The sequence below is a fragment of the Neopelma chrysocephalum genome, unplaced genomic scaffold (assembly GCF_003984885.1).
Source record: "Neopelma chrysocephalum unplaced genomic scaffold, ASM398488v2 Primary Assembly neopelma1_25, whole genome shotgun sequence".
Taxonomy (NCBI): domain Eukaryota; kingdom Metazoa; phylum Chordata; class Aves; order Passeriformes; family Pipridae; genus Neopelma; species Neopelma chrysocephalum.
Genome location: NW_020897694.1, coordinates 47,865,529 through 47,885,526, shown reverse-complemented (window position 1 = coordinate 47,885,526; position 19,998 = coordinate 47,865,529). Strand labels below are relative to the sequence as shown.

The 19,998-nt window shown below is 37.5% G+C and overlaps 1 protein-coding gene across 6 annotated transcripts in view; it reads right to left on the bottom strand.

The window, feature by feature from the left end:
• Positions 1-19,998, bottom strand: part of FRMPD4 (FERM and PDZ domain containing 4) — a 300,974-nt gene that overhangs the window by 54,325 nt on the left and 226,651 nt on the right. For all 6 annotated transcript variants that reach the window (XM_027675171.1, XM_027675176.1, XM_027675173.1 and 3 more), the window contains 2 exons: positions 12,889-13,049; positions 10,501-10,603 (listed from right to left, as the gene is read on the bottom strand). In XM_027675171.1, coding sequence (XP_027530972.1) covers positions 10,501-10,603; positions 12,889-13,049 — 264 coding nt within the window. The remainder of the gene's footprint in view (positions 1-10,500; positions 10,604-12,888; positions 13,050-19,998) is intronic.

Sequence of the window (19,998 nt, the reverse complement as noted above, 5' to 3'; positions counted from 1 at the left end):
TTTTTAGCCATTTTTATTTTCTACTAGTTTTTGTCTCAGATTCTTTGTTTAATGAGAAACTGTTTTCCTCCTTTGACGATCCACTGTGACCCAGAGTCATCTCAATCAGTGGTAATACTTAACTGAAGAATCTCACTTTGGGGACTAATGAGTCAGAATATGTAAAACTGTTCTCCTTCCCTTTTAACTAACCTTCTGATTGGGCATATCAGATAAAGTTAGATGTAGATACTTAATCTCTTGGTAATTTTGGGAGTCCTTATTGGCTGCACTACTGCTAAATTAAAAATATGATCTAATTCTGTGTTCTAAGTTTTCTAGTCCATCAACCAACACAAAAGTCTCTACAACATTTCTATTCTAATTACATTAAACTATCAACTGCTAAGAGAGACTGTGAATCAAAAAATTATTCTTATTGGGGGGAAGCAGGAAAGAAAAAGGACTCACTAATCACAGTCTTAAGCCTTTTGATCTTATTTCTCAATATTTTTGAAAAAGTGTCCAAAAAAACCCAACAAACAAAACAGGTCTTGTCAACACCAAAAAAAAGTTAGAAAAATTTAAAGTCAACTGCACTGAGAGCCAGATCCAATTTTTTTACAATACAATTAAGTCTCTCAATCAAAAAAAGTTTGGTTTGAGAGAGTTTTATCGAACTAGTATTCACAGAATCATAGAATATCTTGAGTTGGAAGGGACTCACAAGGATCATCAAGTCCAGCTCCTGGCCCTGAACAGGACACCCCAAGAATCATACCATGTGCCCAAAGGCATTGTCCAAATGCTTCTTGAACTCAGACAGGCTTGGTGCTGAGACTACTTCCCTGGGAAATCTATTCCTGTGCTCAACTACCCTTTGGGTGAAAAGCCTTTTCCTAATATCCAACCTAAACCTTCCCTGAATTTGCCTCACAGCAAAGATGGAGGCCTCAAGTGCTCGCATTGCATAGGATTTCCGAGTTACTGGGAAGGGGTTCTCCAGACCTTCCCTGTGATCAGGGGCCTGTCCAGCTGAAGTGCACTCTGGATGAGGATTATGGTAATGTATTCAAGATAACTGGCGATGAATCTCTCTCTTAATCACTATCAGACTTTCTTTGTAATAATGATTAGATGCATTGCTAAGTGTATCCTTTCATAAGCCACTGCTTATTTTGTAATTCTTTATTATTTTACACTATAGTAAACTTATATACTTATTCTTTAAAGTTTTTCACAACTTTAGTGTTGGTGTCCGTGTTCCTTAAATCCATCCTCGTTACCAAGGAAGGGAGGAGGCAAACAGATCGGCAGAACACTGGGCCAAAGTTTCGAGCTCTTCTTGCTTGTTCCTCATGGTGCGCTTTATTGGTATAGAAACATTTTAAGTGTGCTTCATTGTAGCCAACAACTCATAGAGCAAATTGAGGGATCTCTCCAGTGCTCAGTTCCTCAAGTTTTGGCGTGCCATCCCATTGCTTATTACTGGCAAGCATGGTTTTGTCTCTTTCCCCTTTCAAATCTAGTTTGCATGTTAAGTATTCCAGTTAGGTACTTTTTCATTTCTACCATTTTTTGTGATTTTCCAGCTCCTTGGACAAACTACAGGTTACAGGTTTCAAGCACTGTCACTCCTACACGTCTTAGGCTGACTGAAAGGCACAACACTGCTATCAGAAAAGGAATATGAAATCGAAGTGTAGAGATAATCCATTGCATCCGGACTCCAATGTTAATAGGGTCAGCCACCTTGTGGACACACACAGCTTCAGAAGGCACCGTTCTTCATTTTATTTTGCTTTATAAACTAAATATCATCTGAGAAGTAAATGGAATTATAATACTAAAAACTAACTCTGAGAATCAGGAAACCATAAAAACACAGCATCAGCATGCCACAGAGCCGAAGAAAGATCTTGTCATCTTCAGGAGCTCCTGAGTCAGCTTTCCATTGCACAATTCATTAAAATTACACTATTACAGCAATGGACCATGAACTACTAAGGTATCTGGGTGACACTTTGCTCTGAGTAGGATTTTACTAATTTCTCACTCACTCTCCTTACCTCCTTCCCACCCCAGGGAATGCTGCTTCCACCTTGACAGGAGAAAAAAACCTAACAACTAAAGATTACCAGTATTTCAAATTAATGGAACTATACAAGACATTATAAATAGGTCACGGTCCTTTCACTCTTCTCTCTCAACAGTTTAAATTATGTTTTACCTCCTATGAGCACTGATGCATATAAAACTGCCACCCCCAAAACAGCATTCCTTAAAAACAGGTGATTAAAATCTTTCTGCCTTTCCCTTGTACAAGGTACCAGTAGCTGACAGAGACCTCCAAGGGTCAACTTACAAAACCATAAAAATATCATGTTTGCCTCTCAGCTCTAGACATCACCATTACTATCCTTCTATCAAAATACAGCATTTTGGTATAATTCATAGCAACCACAAGCCATTTTATTGACACTGTGATCTAACTTTCAGTCTTTTAAAGAACTACTTCTCTTTTATCCTGAAGCTATTTAGGCAGCAGATAAAACCCAATTCATTGCTATGATTCAGATGTCCAGCACTGACTCAGGATAAAACGAAATGCTGATGCCACCACTGTGAAAGACACATTGTGAAAGCCTTCCCAAAGCATCACAGGCACGTAACTATCATGTCTTTCAAAAATGGCTATGTTTTTCCATTACAGTAGCTTCATTAGTTGATGTGTATGTGCTGAATCAGTTAGCAACTGACTGGCTGGATAAGGGAGTTGTAAACTTCCCAGTGAGGGCAGACACATGTTTCTGGAAGGACAGAGTTGCATTCTGAGTCCTGTACATGCAGTGGTGAAGGCATCTCTGTCATCTTCATACTTCACAGTCACTCCATGGTGGCAGCCCCAAATGCATGGCACAATCCTCTCCTGTCAGCCTATACTGTTTCTCCTGTCCCAGAAACTGTTGCACGCAGACTGGTGCTTCCCAACCAAGCTCCTGAAGCTGTGTCTGTCTTATCTTTCTTCCTGGTTTCTGCTTTCTGCTGATTAAATTTCATAGTGCATGTACTTGTATAAATGTAATTGTCCTGTTGTAACGTCTTCCAGGCACCCATAGAACATTCAAGTACAAACAACACAATGTAAAGGGCTGGCTTGCCCAACATCATCTTTTATGATTTGGAAATGTCATTCCAAAAGAGACATATAATGCAGTTGGGAAAGAGAAACCATGAGATTTCGGTAGTTTGACACATCCTCTCTAACCCTCCCCACCCCAAACACAAGATATGAGATTTTAGGTACCTCCTGCTACATATTCCAACAGCAAGTAATCCTTTGATGTATGGGGCTTGCATAAAAGGCACAAAGAAGGATAAACATCTATTACTGAGCACGCAATATAGCGGAAATTCATCATGTGGAAGGGTTAATTCATAATAAACTCAGAGTTGGGTGTTCATTTGTATAACTTTACATGGAAACAACTACTCTGAAACATTCACATCAGTGCATCAGGCTTTAAAGTAAATCTTCCATTCAGACAAGTCAATGGTTTTGTTTAGTTGGATGAGAAGCAATAAGCCTGCTTGTCAGAACAAGCTAATGAGAGCAATATTTGCTGGTTCACATCTGAAGAAGGCATTCAATACAGTTACTTGTGTTTTGGGCACAGCTGTTCCACATCTCCATTTATACCCTTGCATTCAGTTACGATAAAGCAACTTGTTAGGGAACAGCTGACCTGAAATTCATCACTGCTGACTCCTTTTTCTAGAGGACAACAGAGTGAGATGATGACCAGATGACAACACCAAGCATTGAAATTTCAAAAAGGCTCTAGATTTCCCAACTCTGGGAGCCATTCACCATGGTTAACATAAAAAGAAACTTAAGTTTACATGTTAAATTAAGTTCTCAGCATTGCAAACATCTGACTTATTGAGGCCAAACCTTTCTAAACCACATCAGTCAACTTTCTGCTAAGAATAAGCAAAGATATGAGACTGTATGCTTTCACAGATACAATGGATTTAAAAGAGAACAATGTCCATAGTTGGTAGTGATTTTAACAATAACAAGTAATATCTCTATATAGCTTTCAACTCAGCTTAACTCTCACAGGCCTTTGAAAAAGTGGGCAGGCACTTCTGAAATCATGTTGCAGATTAATAATTTAAATCTGGAGAGATATGAATTAGTTCTCAATATATTAGCTCAAGAACAAGAAGCACCTTATCACAACAGCCAAGAAAAAAAGGTAAAGGAGACAATACTAAATCTGCACTTTCACAGATTCAGAGCTAATTTTAAATGTGATCCAATTATCTCTGATATTATGTTGCAGAAACACCTCAAAAGGTAGAAGATATATATCTAGCAACACCCCTCATGACAGACAGGAACTGAGTTCTCATATCCTGACTCCGAGCTCCACGGATGGGCTTGCTGATCAGAAGTAGCTAATTAAACGCCCTGGCAGAAAGCTTATCTCCATTGATATCACTTGTAAAATTCCTACAGACCATTTGGTCCAGCGTTTTGTCCCTGTATTCACTATTATGTGTTTAAAATCCCAAACAGTAGCAATTCATCAATTCGGGTCTGAAACAAAGTGGATATAGCCTCTAGATTTATATATTGAACTGGGAGTATAATGGAGTGCCTTCAGATTGAAAGGTCTGCATGACTGGTTTTTCAGAAAAAGCAGTTTTCATGATTCTTGGTTGCTAAGCATTATCATAGCTAATAGCTTAATATGCTTGATTTTTTTCTCTCTGATGTTGATGAAGAAAGAATATCTTTAATACTAAGTCCACCAAAATTACTCGATTCAGTATATGAAGGAGTCTAAGCCTAGAGCCAAAACTTACATTTGAAAAGTGGTATTTTCAGCTGCTGTGAGACAACGATGATGACAGGCACTGTCATGGAGCTCCCTTTTACACTTGTGTTTAAATGTGAGGATACAGACTAGGAAAACTGGTTCCCTAACATACACAGAGTCAAACGGCAGCAATAGAATACTCATCCATTTCATGACAATGGTGAGGAGGGTCAGTATTGATTAAATTCATGTTAGCTCTTAAATAGCAACATGCCGTTCCTTCTCTCCAGCCTTACAGTAATGCAAAATTAAAACATAAATTCTACTGCAGAATTGAAAGAATCCTCTAGATCCTCTTGATGAAAACTTGCTGTGACATTAACTTGCCAAAGCAAGAGTTATTTCAGAAAGGTTTTTGAGTCATTTCTCTTAAATGGAAAATAGAGCCAACAAGAAAGAAAAGCCTTTAATGAATTTCACCTTTTTCAGTTCTCACTTTGCAAATAAAGCCTTTTAGTGGAATTCCAGAGGACGTCCAATAGTAATTTACTCCTCTTACAGTTTCAAGAAATGGACTAATCTAGCCTAATTTAGTAACCTAGAAGTAAGGTTTCTACTCTAAAATACTTTCCTGTTCTCTTTTTGGAGCCAATACAAAAATAAAGCTTTCTGCAACTAGGTAGTTTTTTCCAAAACAAGTATCTCAGATGGATCATCCTCTTCAGATGTTCATTTCTCCTTACAAGTTGTCTCGATAACCATTTTAATTGAAGTGTGAACAAAACACCACTACTGTACCCTACTCACTGTTTGTTTTATGGAGTAAGCAATACTTAAAATTTCAGTAAAATACCTTACTAAATAAAATGACACTTTACATGTATTGGGATCTTGTAGACTAATGCATACTCTGTACAAGCTAAGATAAATAAGCCACTCATGTTATAGAAATTGCCTATAAACATCTAATAAGGCAAAATATTTGTTAGATATACTTCTTTAAATGTTTTTTAAAAATAGGTTGGTTAAACTGATCCTTAAAAAGATACAACTGTAACATTAACCAATGGTAATGAAATACATGCACCTCTGAGAACTAATTAATTGATACCATACATTAATACACCTTCTAACACATTAGTTTTACATTCTCACTCACTTTCAAATAAGGAAAAAATTGCTCCATTGTGCAATGACTTTAATGTTATCTCAAAGTACTTATTGTTAAGTATGTGTGAAAAGCTTTAATTCACAGTACCTGTTTCAGCAGTAAAATAAGACCAAGATAAGTAGCTCCTGATACAATTTTGAACTGACCGCACTGCAAATACATCTTCTTTCTTAAGTATTCTGTTTGCTTGGTCCTTGTCTGGAGTTTGGCCTTACATTGAGAAAACTGAGTTTGTTTTCCCCCTTTTTGAATTTCTGTAACTTTCTGTCTTGAATGAAACACATATCGACCACAGAGATAAGTGACAATCATAAAGCTTGACCTCTCTTTGTAAGTGAAACCATAAACATGACTTTTGAGTTTGTGCTCTAAAAAAAATCAGGAGAATATAATACTGTGCAAAAGCCATTGAACATCACCCAGAAATAATGAGTCCAAATGTCTGCAAACCATACTGTATTCATATTTCTGCAACCCTGGCTTTCAAAGAATGACTTGAACACTAATTAAGTGTTGCCAGCAAAGCAGAGCCAAAATAATTCAATGGATTAGAATGACCTACAGGGGATATTTATCACGAATATCCCCAGTAATCTCCAGACCTGAGACCTCCTAGGATACAACAGTATCCCTCAATTTTTAAAAAACAAACCAAAATCTTTCACCAGGTTCCTGTTCAATACCCCCTGGAGTAAGCAGAAGTGGCTTTAACACAGCTTTTTACTTAAGGAAGATTATTTTCAGTAATTAATGTTTAGAAAGCACACACATAATTAAAATATTAAAACGCAATAAAACAGGAACATTTCTGTATTATGCACTCTGTTTAATTTCTTGCATTTTCCTGTAGAAAAATCATTACACAAAATGGACTTGTTTAAAAGACAAGTCTACCTATTTCTAATCCTGTAGAAGTAAAGAGTAGACCATTAGTTTGGCACTGATAGGAAAAGGGCTGAAGAAAAACAAATGATCTGACAGGAATTACTCTGACTTATTTTGTAGGAAATTTAGAAACAAAGCAAATTTATTGATTAGGATATGCTTTACCCTAGCGAAAAAAAGATTTAATTCATGTTTTTCAGATAGCCTTTTTGGTGAATATTTTGAATTTTCTTTTTTTTTTTATTTAAGATAGATTGGAGCAAAAATTATCTTTACTGTTTTCTTTTCCTTCAATTGCATAACTCTTTTCATAAGCTTGACATAAGTTTTGTGGAAAACCACTAAACATTGCATTACACTAAAAACTCTAACATTCAGGCTTGACATAACATCTAACCTTTGTGCATACTTTTGCTCAGAAGTTTTGTGTTTTCCTAAGCCTGTTAAAGTATGACACTCACCTGGTTGTGAAACCTGTCTTTTTTTTTTCTCATGCAATTTGGGTTTTTTTCTGTTTGACACACTATGATCTTTAGGCCAGTATTTTGAAAGCAGACTAATTTTTTCCACACTCTCTGCAATTATATTAAGACAAATTGTTTCTGTACTTTACAAAAATCTTTGAGGGAGAGCTGCATAAAAATAGCCATGGAATTTCACAGCATGAATATAAAATATTCTCAGCAAGAGACCACGTAAGCACAGAAAAACTACAGTGTTGGAGGATCAATTTTTCATGTGCTGCAGTGACCACAAGATGGTACAGTGTAAGATCCTGAAGGAAAAGAGGAAGAGGAGGCCGATCTAAAGTCAGACTTCGGCTTGTCCAGGGCACCAGTAAGCAGGGTCCTGTTGGAAGCAGCTCTGAAAGGCCCAGAGCCCAGCAGAGCTGGGTGATGATCACAGAGTACCTCCTCCAACTGCCAGAGTGGTCTGCTTCGATCTTCAGGAAAGTAGGCAGGCACAGCAGGACACCAGTCTGTCTCCACAGGGAAAGCCTGATGGAGACCAGTGCAAAATGGAAGCAACCCAGAGATGGACATGAAGAGAGGTTACCCAGGACAAACACAGAAGCCCTACTCTGGCCAGGCAGGGATGGGGTTTAAAAAGCTCAGCTGGCACTGAAAGTGATCCAGGATGTGAAGGGTAACAAGAAGGGTCTCTACAACTACAACAGCAGTGAAAGCCATGAAAAATACGAACTCACAGCTAAACGGGAGTGGGCAACCTGATGAAGGACACTGAAAAACCTGAGGTGCTCAATGCTTTGGTCTTCAGTGGCAAGGTCTGCCACCGTGGTCCTCAAGACCAGTGACAGACTTTAGGGAACAAAGGTAGACAAAGACAAAATTAGGAATTGCTTAGGTAAGAGGGACCCTCACAAGTCCATGGGCCTAGATGGGATGCATCTAAGGCTACTGAGGAAGTTGGCTTATGTCCTCTTGAAAGGCCACTGGTCAAGAACAGAAACATCTGCCCAGTGTAGTTGTGAGATCTCCATATTTGGAGATATTAAAAACTTGATTTGACAAGTGCTGAGCAGCCACATTTAACTTTGACACTACCTTGCCTGGAGCAAGAGGTTAGACTGGATGACGTCCAGAAATCTCCTCTCACTTCCTCTATGAATTTAAAGCACACTCATTGTTGACTACTGACATGCTACTGCCAGCAGGAAAATAAGATTTCAAAACTTCTTCTATGCACATTCAAAAATGTAGATGCATTTAAAAGTTGCAGATGTATCTAACCCATATGAAAACCTTCAATTATACAGAAGAGAGTCATTATTTCATTGATGTAAAGAACTGCTTCTGCTATGGTGTCAGGACTGTACACTGACAGTGTCTAATCATTCCAGATGTCCCCACTGGCATGAAAAGAAAGCTCTTCATTTCAAATACTGTAACATACAACCCCAATACAGTTCACTCTGAGTCTCATCAAAGAATGAGTCTCTGTCAAAATCCCAACAGCAGACAGATTTTAAAAGCAGAGGTAGAATTACAGTGTAAGGAAAGCATCACTGAAAGCTTTCCCTGGAATGCAACAACACTCAATTTGACACTACCTATGTAGTCAATGTAATTGGGAAGGGTGACATTCTACCGAGTTTCTCATTTGAAGGCAGACAGAGAATCAGACACACAATAAATTCAGTTTGTCTCAGGTCTAATCAGTCTATTTCCTTGCTGTTATTACTACATATTGCTGATAGCAGAGAATTGAGATAGAGATCCTAACTCCCCCTAAATATCAAAGAATCAGGGAAAAAATGAAGAAGGTAATATGATCACTTTATGAAGAAACAAAGACATAAAAAATGAGTATAAGACCCATTTTTGAGGCTTATGCTGGTGATCAACACAGAGCACAGGACAGACATTAATTAGGAACAGGATAGCTCCTGCAGTTCATGGGGTCTACTTATCACAAGAAAAGAAGCTCTTGGCAAACTGTGTTTGTTAGTTGACTGGCAGGTTAGTAATTTTTGAAAAAAATCTGAAAATATATTTTGTGTAATCCCACTAACACATATGAAGGCGTCAGCATTGCTGGCATTTTAATACCATTTCTGTATCTTCTTTGGAAGTTTTGTTCACAGCTGAATCCCCAGCAAATGAGCACTTGTTTGTTCAAATTGTCATCTACAGGAGGAGTACAACTATCATGGCACCTCCTGCCCAAATTTCTGTAAAGCAAGTAAGACTTTTCAAAATTGCATGAGTAACACTGAAAACACCTCACAGGTACTGGTTTTAAGAACAGGTACTTGCATTGTTAAAGTCTGAGTATCTCTCAGGAATCAACTAGACCCACCAATGACAAAGGGAATACAGAAACAAAACTAGAGTACAGCAACCAGGCTATTGGAATTTAAATTATTATTTTTTATGTTTAATTTTTTAATTACTTGCCATTTTGCTTTTCAGTGCAGTAACATTTCTTGTTACTCCAAATGCGAAGTTTATTATGTGAACTGCAACACATCTTTTTCTACATCCTTAGCATTTGACAGTCACTGTCCTTTCTTTCCTTCTACATCCCATTACAAATATTGACATTTCTCCTTTCCTGGACTATCCACCATCACTTTTTTTGTCTAATTTTCTGTGTTCTATCTACACAACCCTGCCTGCTTTTTTCACACAAACTCACCTACCTGCAATCCACTCAAACACTCCTTGAGCTTCTCTACATATTCACATGCACTCATTCACTCTCAAAAATCAGCCCACCAAATTTTCTTTCCTCTTCATATTAGACAAACCCGACTTTACTCATGTAAAAAATGAACAATAATACAACAGTGACTGGCACTTCCTTGCTCGAGGAATTATCTTTTCAACAACCCATACCAAAAACAAATACCAGGAGAAAACTATTCCTCTTTTGATACCCAAGTACTCTGAAGCTGTTGCAGGATTTTATTATACCTTTTTCAGATACCCAGATGACATTTTAAGAGGACACTTCATTTCAATAATAAAATAATTCACCATTCTTTGTTATGACTAAAGCAACATTATTTTCTCTTTTCTCAGCCGTGATAAGGTAAGACTTGCTGTACTACTGAATGACTGCACAGGCAATAAGCCACTGGGCTCATAGCTTAAGTGACAGGACATCAACTACCTGACAAGGTCGATGACTCTCTCCCTTGGAGCAGTGCTGACTGGCTCATCATTAATCATTATGATCTGATCCCCTGGTATAAGCTTTCCTTCAGAGGGCCCGCCTAGAGAGGAACGAAAAAAAAAGCACAGGTTAGCAGACCATTGTAAATGCATAGACACACTCTGTTGTTCTCATACTACAGGTGGTTTTTTCCTTCAACTAATGACATGTTTAACATCAACATTATTTCTGACATTACCAGTACTTCCTCACCAGGACAATCTTGAAAGCTAGTGACTTAGCAGCTTCTACTGAAGTTCCTCAAGTTCCAAACCCATATATAACCATGTAAAATAAGGGCTTGATTTTTGGGAGGGCCAAAAGAATCCATAAGGGGTGGACTAACGTACCCTTTAAGGTATGATCAACCATACTTTACCCATGCCTGATCAGTGTTTGCCTGATATTTTGTAAGACCACCCTGAGAAGGATTACTTTTCCTGCAAACAAATGACCACGTTTATCTACTGTTAAGATCAGGAAATCTTTTTCCATGGTGTCTAAGCCAGACCTTCCACGTTGCAACACACTGTTTCCTGTCCCAGGCAAACTAACACTAGAGAATGTCTTATTCCTCTTTCCTACGAAACATCACTTACGTATTTGAATGTCATTCACAGGTGTCTCCTCTGAATTTTCTGTTCTGGGCAAAACAAACCTGCTTTCTTCAATTGAAGACAGTAAGTTTTTATACCTCCAACCTCTGAGTCTCTTTTCCTCTGGATTCCTACCACTTGATGAACACAGGTTCATCCAAAAGCATTGCCACTTTCAGTTAGACATGGATATTTTGCATTTGTCTGAATAGACAATCAGTCATGTCTATGTCTATGTGTTTTGGATTCCGACATTGCTGAAATGCACATTGAGTTTATGCTTTATAAAACGCACATTAAACTTCTCAGCATAATTACATGCCCAGAAGGTGGTGTGACATCACAATTCCTAATGAAAAGATATATCCTCTCTAGTCTCTGCGTTTAAACTCTGCAATGATGATAAATAAACCCCAGAATAATATTACCAATAGGAAGATAAAGTCTTAAAATAAAATATTTCTGTATCAAAACCAATTGAGCTAATGCTGTCCCTGTTCCTTTGCTTTGAAAACTTTACTCTACTTATATATCCAGCATAAATGGATACAAATCCATATAGGAGAATGTTGTCCTGAGGTCATACTTCCTCCTATTCACTTGAAACAGAATATAATAAACACATTCTCCAACTTTAACATAAAACTACATTAATAATGCCAAGTTGAGAGAAATAAACTGTATGGATCTAGTTCAAATATTAGTTACACTGCTCACTTCATGTGAAAGCAATATATATGTAATCAATGCACACACGGGGGTAAATGACATCAGAACTTGACAGATCAATTTTGCCTCTCCTCTGCTCTCTATGGGGGTTCTGGAGAATATATTGAACAAGAGCAAAATCAAATCCCTGCCCTTGGCTTCATAGCATTTTTATATAACAACTGAACTTTTAAGCATTGAGAGCTTTTTGGGAGACTGCTATTTGGGAGACTGATCAGTCCCAGGCCTGATCCCTCATAACTTTTTTGATTTATTTTGACCTGGCTTTTAACCACATAGCTATACAGATATATTCACTAAAAAAAAAACCAAACAAAGAAAACACCAAAAAAACCAAAACCAACCAAACAAAAAAAACCCCACAAAAAACCAAACAAAAATAAATAAATAAAACAACAACAACAACAAAACAAAAACAAACAAAAAACCAAAACCAACCAACCAAAAACAAACAAAAAAACAAAACCAAAAAAACCCAAACAAACCAAACCCAAAACAAACACCCCCAAAACCAACAACCAAATAAAACCAACCAACAAACAAACAAACAAATAAAAAGAGCCAGCAATAACATCCTCTTGTACAAAAAAAATATTGCTTTTAGAAACTTAGTTCTCCTTGGTAAGCTGATGATGAAAAGAATGAAAAATATTTAAGTTTTAATCTTACTACTCAACATACCTCTTGAAAACACTGATTCAATGTCAATGAAGGTGATAGCAAGCCAATATAAAGATAAGAGTGAGAAGACCTTCTTTCCTTGAATGAAATGGGATAACTTTTTTCAGGCAAACAATAGTAATGGCTCAGAGCAATAACTCCAAACTGGCTTTTTGTAAACACATTTACATAACGTTCAATAATGAGTGTGAGGAAGGAAACCAGTGGATAATACAAGGCTTAAAATCCTACCCAGTATTTGTGATTACTTTGTCTGCCTGAATATTTGTACTCAAATTTGTTACTGCATCTCATCTCAGTAGACTGAGTTTTCTTCCAGGGTCAGGTGGGGAAAACATACCTGGTGTTACTGAGCGTACAACAACTGGCTTTTCACTACCAGCCACAAACCCAAATCCTAGCACAGGATCCCTCCTCATTTCCACTTTCCGAGGGGTTGGAGGGGTTATTTGGCAGCTCTCTATTCGAGGGTCTTCAAATGTGGTTGATTGTGTCATGTGACTGTGAAAAAAAAAAAAAGATGGAAAAAGGAAAAAAATCATTAAAACATGATTTTGTGGTATCTACTTGAGCCAAGCAATTTGTGCAACGATATGAGATGAATATCTGAAACGTTCTCACTAGAGGAACTAAAATATCAACTTAATAATTTTCTATTATATTTTCTTATGCATGAAGTAATAATGCTGCTGGCAGGTTTCAAATACTAATCAATAGCATCAGGCTATAAGGAGGCCTCTTTTTGACAGCACACATTTAATCATACCCCATATATGAAAGAAAAATAACTCGACAATAAAGCCTTTGTCATCTGTGCTTGAATTTTTCACCCTTTATTTTTTGGAAGGGAAAAATAATGGTAGTGACCTATTCATAAAGTAAAAGACAACAATTAGAGTCTACCAGCTGTTTTATAAAGAGTACATACATTTAAATTTGGTTTTCTAAAATGTTAAGCAAGTTTCTGAGGTGAGTCCTCTCAGACTACCTAAGGCACAGGTAGCAGCTCTGTATTTACTACTTGTGTAAACTTTCCAGAGTCACTTCAAACTATTTCAGACACAAACAAAAAAAGATATTAAGAAAATATATTTATCTGGAATTACTAAAATACTTTCATCTACAGCATTACGACAAAGCTTATTTATTGTACCTAGAAGAAAAACTTCTCATGGATGGAGGGAAAGATCTTGATTTTTCAAGCAGAAAATAGAAAGGATGAAAACTATTCAATATCATATATCCATGAAACAGGTAATGGTTTAAAAGCATAGAGATTTAAAATTAACATTAATAAGCACTAAAATGTGGCTGATGCTGTATGTAGTCAGAACCAAAACATACTTTGCATTTTCCACCCAATGCCTGGAGCTCCCCACTGAATCACAACAATTAATTCCCAGTGCCAATTAGACAGACAAACAGACTGCTCCAGTGTTATACCCTTCCGAAGGCCATCACCTGAACTCGTGATTCAGGAAACATAGTCACCACTGCAGGCAACAAGCAATACCTGGTCAGCATAGCATGAAGACAGACAACAGCTCATAGCATCAAGTTATTGCAGTATTGACAGAGCTCAGATAGCATTTGTTTGAAGTTGCCTAGCCAAAAGTTAACTCCTTTTTTATCTTCAACAGATTGTAAGTCTGCAAGTGCTGAACTAACTCTAGCTCCTGGTGGATAAATGCAGTAGACAAATGGAGCCAAGTCCCAACCCCGCCTGCAGAGAGGGTACAGGCTCCGAGAAAGGCAACAACCAGGTGCCCAACCTAAGCACACCAAAATGCACATAAGAGAGGCAGATATCCCTACAGCAGTACATAGTATCATCAGTTTGAAAGTTGGCGTCCTCATAACTAATTAACAATAAGAATGTCAAGTAATTTTCCCATATCTTTGATATATATAACATATTATAATATGAGAGTTAAGGGGCATACCATGCAAACCAGCATTGTTGCTCTCACCTCCTGTCCCTTTTTCATCCACAAATACAATTCCCTGAAGAACTCCAAACAGGAGTCCAAAAGGAGAAAAGCATCATTCAGAGATCTATTTTCAGCATCAATGACACACAAAAACTGCTCTGATCTTTCCCCAATACATACACCTTGGGCATGACATCAGTTTCCATTCTCTTCATGGTCTGCTTCATTACTGATACACAGAAGAGCAAAATCTCAGTAAACTCTCAGTGGGAGTCTATTTCTGTTACTGGATTTTTCTAGGGCTTTTCTTCAAAGAAACTCTCTGTCCCCATCACTAGATTCAGTCTGCCTAGGAATAACATGCTGCTTTTTTATGGATATGATCAGAGGCAGCAGAAGCTACTTCCTTACAAAAATAGGAACGCAAGAGAATATCTCTGTGCTCTACTACTATCTGCATAAAGTGAAGTCAGCAAAGAAAATGTATGGTTTTTACTAGCTGGTGCATCACATCTGGTATTTTATTCTCTTCCTGTTCTTTCAGTTTTTGTCAGTTTATTTTACATAATTTTCTATTGTTCATTTCAAATGAACTGTTAGAAACCTCAGAGAATTTTATGCAGACTCTTTAAGAAATCTATCTTCAAGACCTCCCAGGCACCTCCTCCCCAAAAAATTCCTATTTATGATTTGTGCTGCCAGATATTCAGACATTTTGTCTTTCTAATGAGACAATTTCTGAGGTGTCACTATTTCAACTTGTGAGCTTTGTTTTGGTAGAGAACACAAAACTCTGCATTTGTCACCTCTTTTAGATGACAGCCTTACTAAACTTCCCAAAAAGTTAAGATGTTCTATTTAATCATTTCTGCCTAACAGTTGTTTCCATTTTTGTAACTGGAGCACTACGAGCCCAAACAGAAAGAGCCTTCTGTCTCCAAAGAGAAAATGCCATATTTACAAGTAATTCAAAAATATCATTTGAGCCTTTGAAAACTAATTTCCTGCCATTGTACATCCTCTCTCTTCAAGTACTTGTGCAGTCTGGTTTAAAAACTAAATCACGATGGAAAGAAACCCAAACCAACCCCCAAAACGTCCACCAACAGCTGCACCCCAGATAACAAACTGTAAGAGGAGACACAGACAGTTGCTCTAAAGAGCAGCCCTGCTATGGATGCCTTGCTCCAGCCCTTGCATCAGCTGGTACTGAGAATTTGCAGCAGCTCAGCATGAGTTATTCAAAGCCTAAGCAAGAGGATCAGCGAGGAACAGTCCATCATGATTCTGAGTGGTGTAGCAGACACTATTGATTTTTAAGGTTATCCACCTTGAAATACATCAACTAAAAAGACTTTGCAGCTCACGCTCCCACAGCTTGCTGCATCAGATATTCTTGTGTCATTCAGTACATTGGAAGTGTATTTCAAGAGAGCAGCAAGATATATGAATATGATCCCAGAAGAGATTAGACGAATACTCAAAGCTTTGTATGATGGTACATTGACAAATCCGCTTCCTCCTGTGGCTAGTTCATTATTGAGATGCCAGTTGTAGTACCACAGTTCAAGACTAATTTGAATTTTGCATTAATTGGAAGTATTTGATCTCCATCTCAGCTATGGAAAGTATTGACATCTGCAGAATAACTATGCTAGAGTTCTAACCGGAATGTAATAAACTTGAACTCAAAACAGTCACTTTAGGGAAACCTGCACAGAGCATCATTTATACTGTGTAATGTAAGAATAACTGCAACACTGCAAACTTCATGTTTGCTTCAAACACAGTAAAAAAATGTGTTTAGATGCCACAGTTCTTACACTATACCTAAAGATTCACTTTTCTGAAGGAAAAATGGAAGAAAAGGAAAAACCCTGAGATTTTAAGTATGAACTGTTCTTTCCACATACACAAACGCAAGATGCCCTCAGATTGCCTTTTCAAATAGAGATACCTATTTCCTAGCATTTTCAATGGCTGAGCTGAGTTCCTGCTTTACAAAAGGCCTGATGCACTCATATTGTAAGCAGTGGGAGACAGCTGACAGTAATAGGAAAAGTAATTCTTAGAGAATTTCTGGAACAGAGATTTTATACACCAGACTCTTCTGAGAGATAAACTACCAGCTATGGAAAATCATAACAAAGTGTAATTCCAAGCACTTACTCTCAAAAGCTGTCTGTGGCAACTGCTCTACTCAAAAGAGAAGTTAACAGAGGAAATGAGAGAGAAGGCATCTGAGCATGCATGCACCAACATAAAAAGAAGAATGGAGACATTGCAGGGTGGCATAAAATTCACGTGCACACTTACCCACAAAAGGGGCCTATAGTGAGCAAAGAGGAAGAAAATTAAGGAAAGAAAAACATCTTGGGGAACACTATCAGCTGCAACACAACAACCAGCACCTGCAAACACAATTCAGCTGCCCAGGACACTAAGAGGAGCCTAATGTATCATGTGCATAACCAAATTCATGCTTGGCTTAAGTCAGAGGTGTGGTTTAAGGCTGGTACTTTGAATCTTCACATTATTAGCTCCAGAATTATTAACTTGGTAATATTTTCCATGGAAAACTTCTTAGCATTTTCCTCATTCAAATTACAGGTTGAATAATGCAAAGAATATCTAAACAAAGACTACAATGAAGAGCTTGATTTAATAATGAATACTAGTGATTACATGCAAAATATCTGAGTACAATGCTTTTTCAGCTTTTGGATTTTGTCATGTCATTGCCTGACACTGAGGGATTGGTGGGCTAATTCTGAGAGTTTTGTCTACGGCAGCTAAGAAAGCTTGTGCTGAGCAGGCAGGAGTTTGCATAAATGCTTAGGGCTCTAACTCTTCTAAGAAACTGAAAGCTACGTCATGAACGCAGCAACCCTGGTTATGATGAGCAGTATTTTGGAAATACATAACAAAGACACCGGAACAACTTTAACTCCATTCTGCAAAGACATCCAAAAAAAGAACAGAAAAAGTGATACCTCAAGCTGAGTTGAATACAGCTGCACAGCCACAAACTCTAAAACTACAGTAATCAAATGGCTGTTGCCATTTTGACAGGGTGGAGATAGGCTGCTTTTTGGTGTTTCATTTCGTATTCCCCTATTACAGTTTGTTTCGATTACTTCACGGGTTAATACCAATTCACAATTTTGAGGGGTTTAATCCTTAGCTTTTAAACACTTACAATATCTCTGCTATACAGATTGATTTACCTACAAAATAGACTCTGTGTTTGCTTGAGACACAGCAGGTGTAATACTGGTCAATGATGGAGAAGAGTATGTGGAAATGTCAAATCACTCATGGGCTGATGAGTGGAAGTGGGTAAGGAGGATGGAGATAAGGACTTTTTTTATCAAAGCTTTAATTCAGAAATAGCAAAGCCAGTTCATATTGAGCACTGTTAAAATCCTGCCTGATTAATTTGGAGGAGGTGGAGGATCTGCTCTGTTTTGCAGCTGTGATTTTCAACCTTCATTGACAACTGCCCATCTGAATCCCTGAGACCATGAGCCTCTGCCCATCCTGCCCCAAAACTACATCTTGGTTCATATTCTATTTAGAGTCTTGGATCATGCACTCAAAATTTCCTGGGAGTTCCAAAAGCTATTGCTGCAAACACAAGAAAGCAAATTTGATTCTCATTCAATCTCTCTTCTTCAGGAATTAACACTAGGTAAAATGGCTTGACACTTGAGATAGTATTATGGAGACTGATAATAACATGAGGCTATTTTACATTTTTCTGTTTGATAATCTGGAAAGACTACCAAAACAACAATGACAGTTCAAAGGGAACTGTCATAGGTGAGATTAAATATGCAAACCCTGCAGAAAATGAAAAACATCTTCATTTATTTATCTTAACTAGTAGCTAAATATGAAAAATAATTTCCTTCCTTCCTTCCTGGCACATCTCAGTATACCCCAAGTTAATTTATTTTCTCCAATAAATCCCTCAAGAATTATTAAGAACTAGGACACAAGTGTCAAAATCATGCATCAACTTTGTCTGCCTTCTACTTGAAAATGATATTTCAAGAAAAAAAATGCCCAAGTAGTTATTACATTGCTAAGTAAAACTACTGCTCCTACAGAGAATCTGGTGGCTTGACAAAATCTTTTTTGCTCCATTTTGCAGGAAACCAAAATGTCGCTCATAGCTCCAGAATTTTTTTAGACATATTCAACAGACAAAAATTTTATTTTCAGCAGTTCAAAAAGGAGTCAACTTTTAACACTTCAAGAAAACATTCCCTACATTTCCACTGTTTTCATGCAGGTGTGTATACTGAGAAGTCAGTATCACAGGCACAAAATATAACTGGAAAGATTTATCAGATTTTTTTTTTCTTTCTTTCTTTCTAGGACTACTTTTCTGCCCCGGTGTCAATTTTATTTTTTTTATAAGCTTCTTCAACAGTTAAATCCTCTAAAGTCAGGTCATTTTATAACACCCTAGGAATGTTTGGCATATGCCATCTGGATGAACATATGGTAAAAATGTAATTAGAAAGAAAAAGGTTTTCTGGTTTCAGAAGAAGTTGATGACAGCTTTTTTGATAAAATTGGATACAGGGAAATCTGACACGTAAAAAAATTTCAAAATCCACTCTTCCACTGTTGGGCATGATCTGCAACCTAAAGTAAGGCAAAGTGAAGCAAAATTGCAGTGAATAAAACTGACATGACTACAAATTTAGAGGACTAAAAGATTTATGTTCAGCTTCAGGCAGGCACTGGGAAAAATACACTGAAAATATAACTCACTATGACAATTAGCACTCAAATTACTACACGTGTAATATGTGAATGCTTCTGCATTCTGCCTATACTATATATGATTGTTATAAGCAGGAAGAAAAGAATTCTCTACTTGAATTCCACAAAGACATGGAAATAAGCCACAAGCCCCAACTGCAGACTAGCAGTTATTTGCTTTGAGTTTTGTATCTGCAGATTGCCAGACAGGTTCTCTTTTATTTTTCTTCTCTCAGGATAGCCACAAACATTTCAAGAGCTCTGTTCATGATGCACATTGGATTTCCTGCCATCTATTGGGATGGGACTTCACAGGCACCAGCCAAATAGCAGAAATTGCATAGAAACACCTCAGTGAAAATTGGTGTAGAAAGAGACAGACAAACAATGGGAAGGAAAGAAAGGAAGGGAGCCTGCAGAGATGAGCTATGAATATTTTTAAATGAGTTACACAACCAAAAATTGGGCAAAAAGGAAAATAAATACAGTTTTCAACAAGTAAATATGTTAGGAAAAAAAATCTCAAAGGGGAACCTCTCTCAAAGGAAGAAAATAGGAAGTCCAGCAACACTGGCCACCTGAATGTTGCAACTTCCTCCCCTGTAAGCAGAGCATGATGCCAGCCTCTGCCTGACTCACTGCCTGAAATGCACAGACAACATAGGTGTGCCAATGGTGAGTATGTCTAAATTGCAGCCATGCACATACGGCATAAAATGCACATTAACAATTCACCCCCTTAA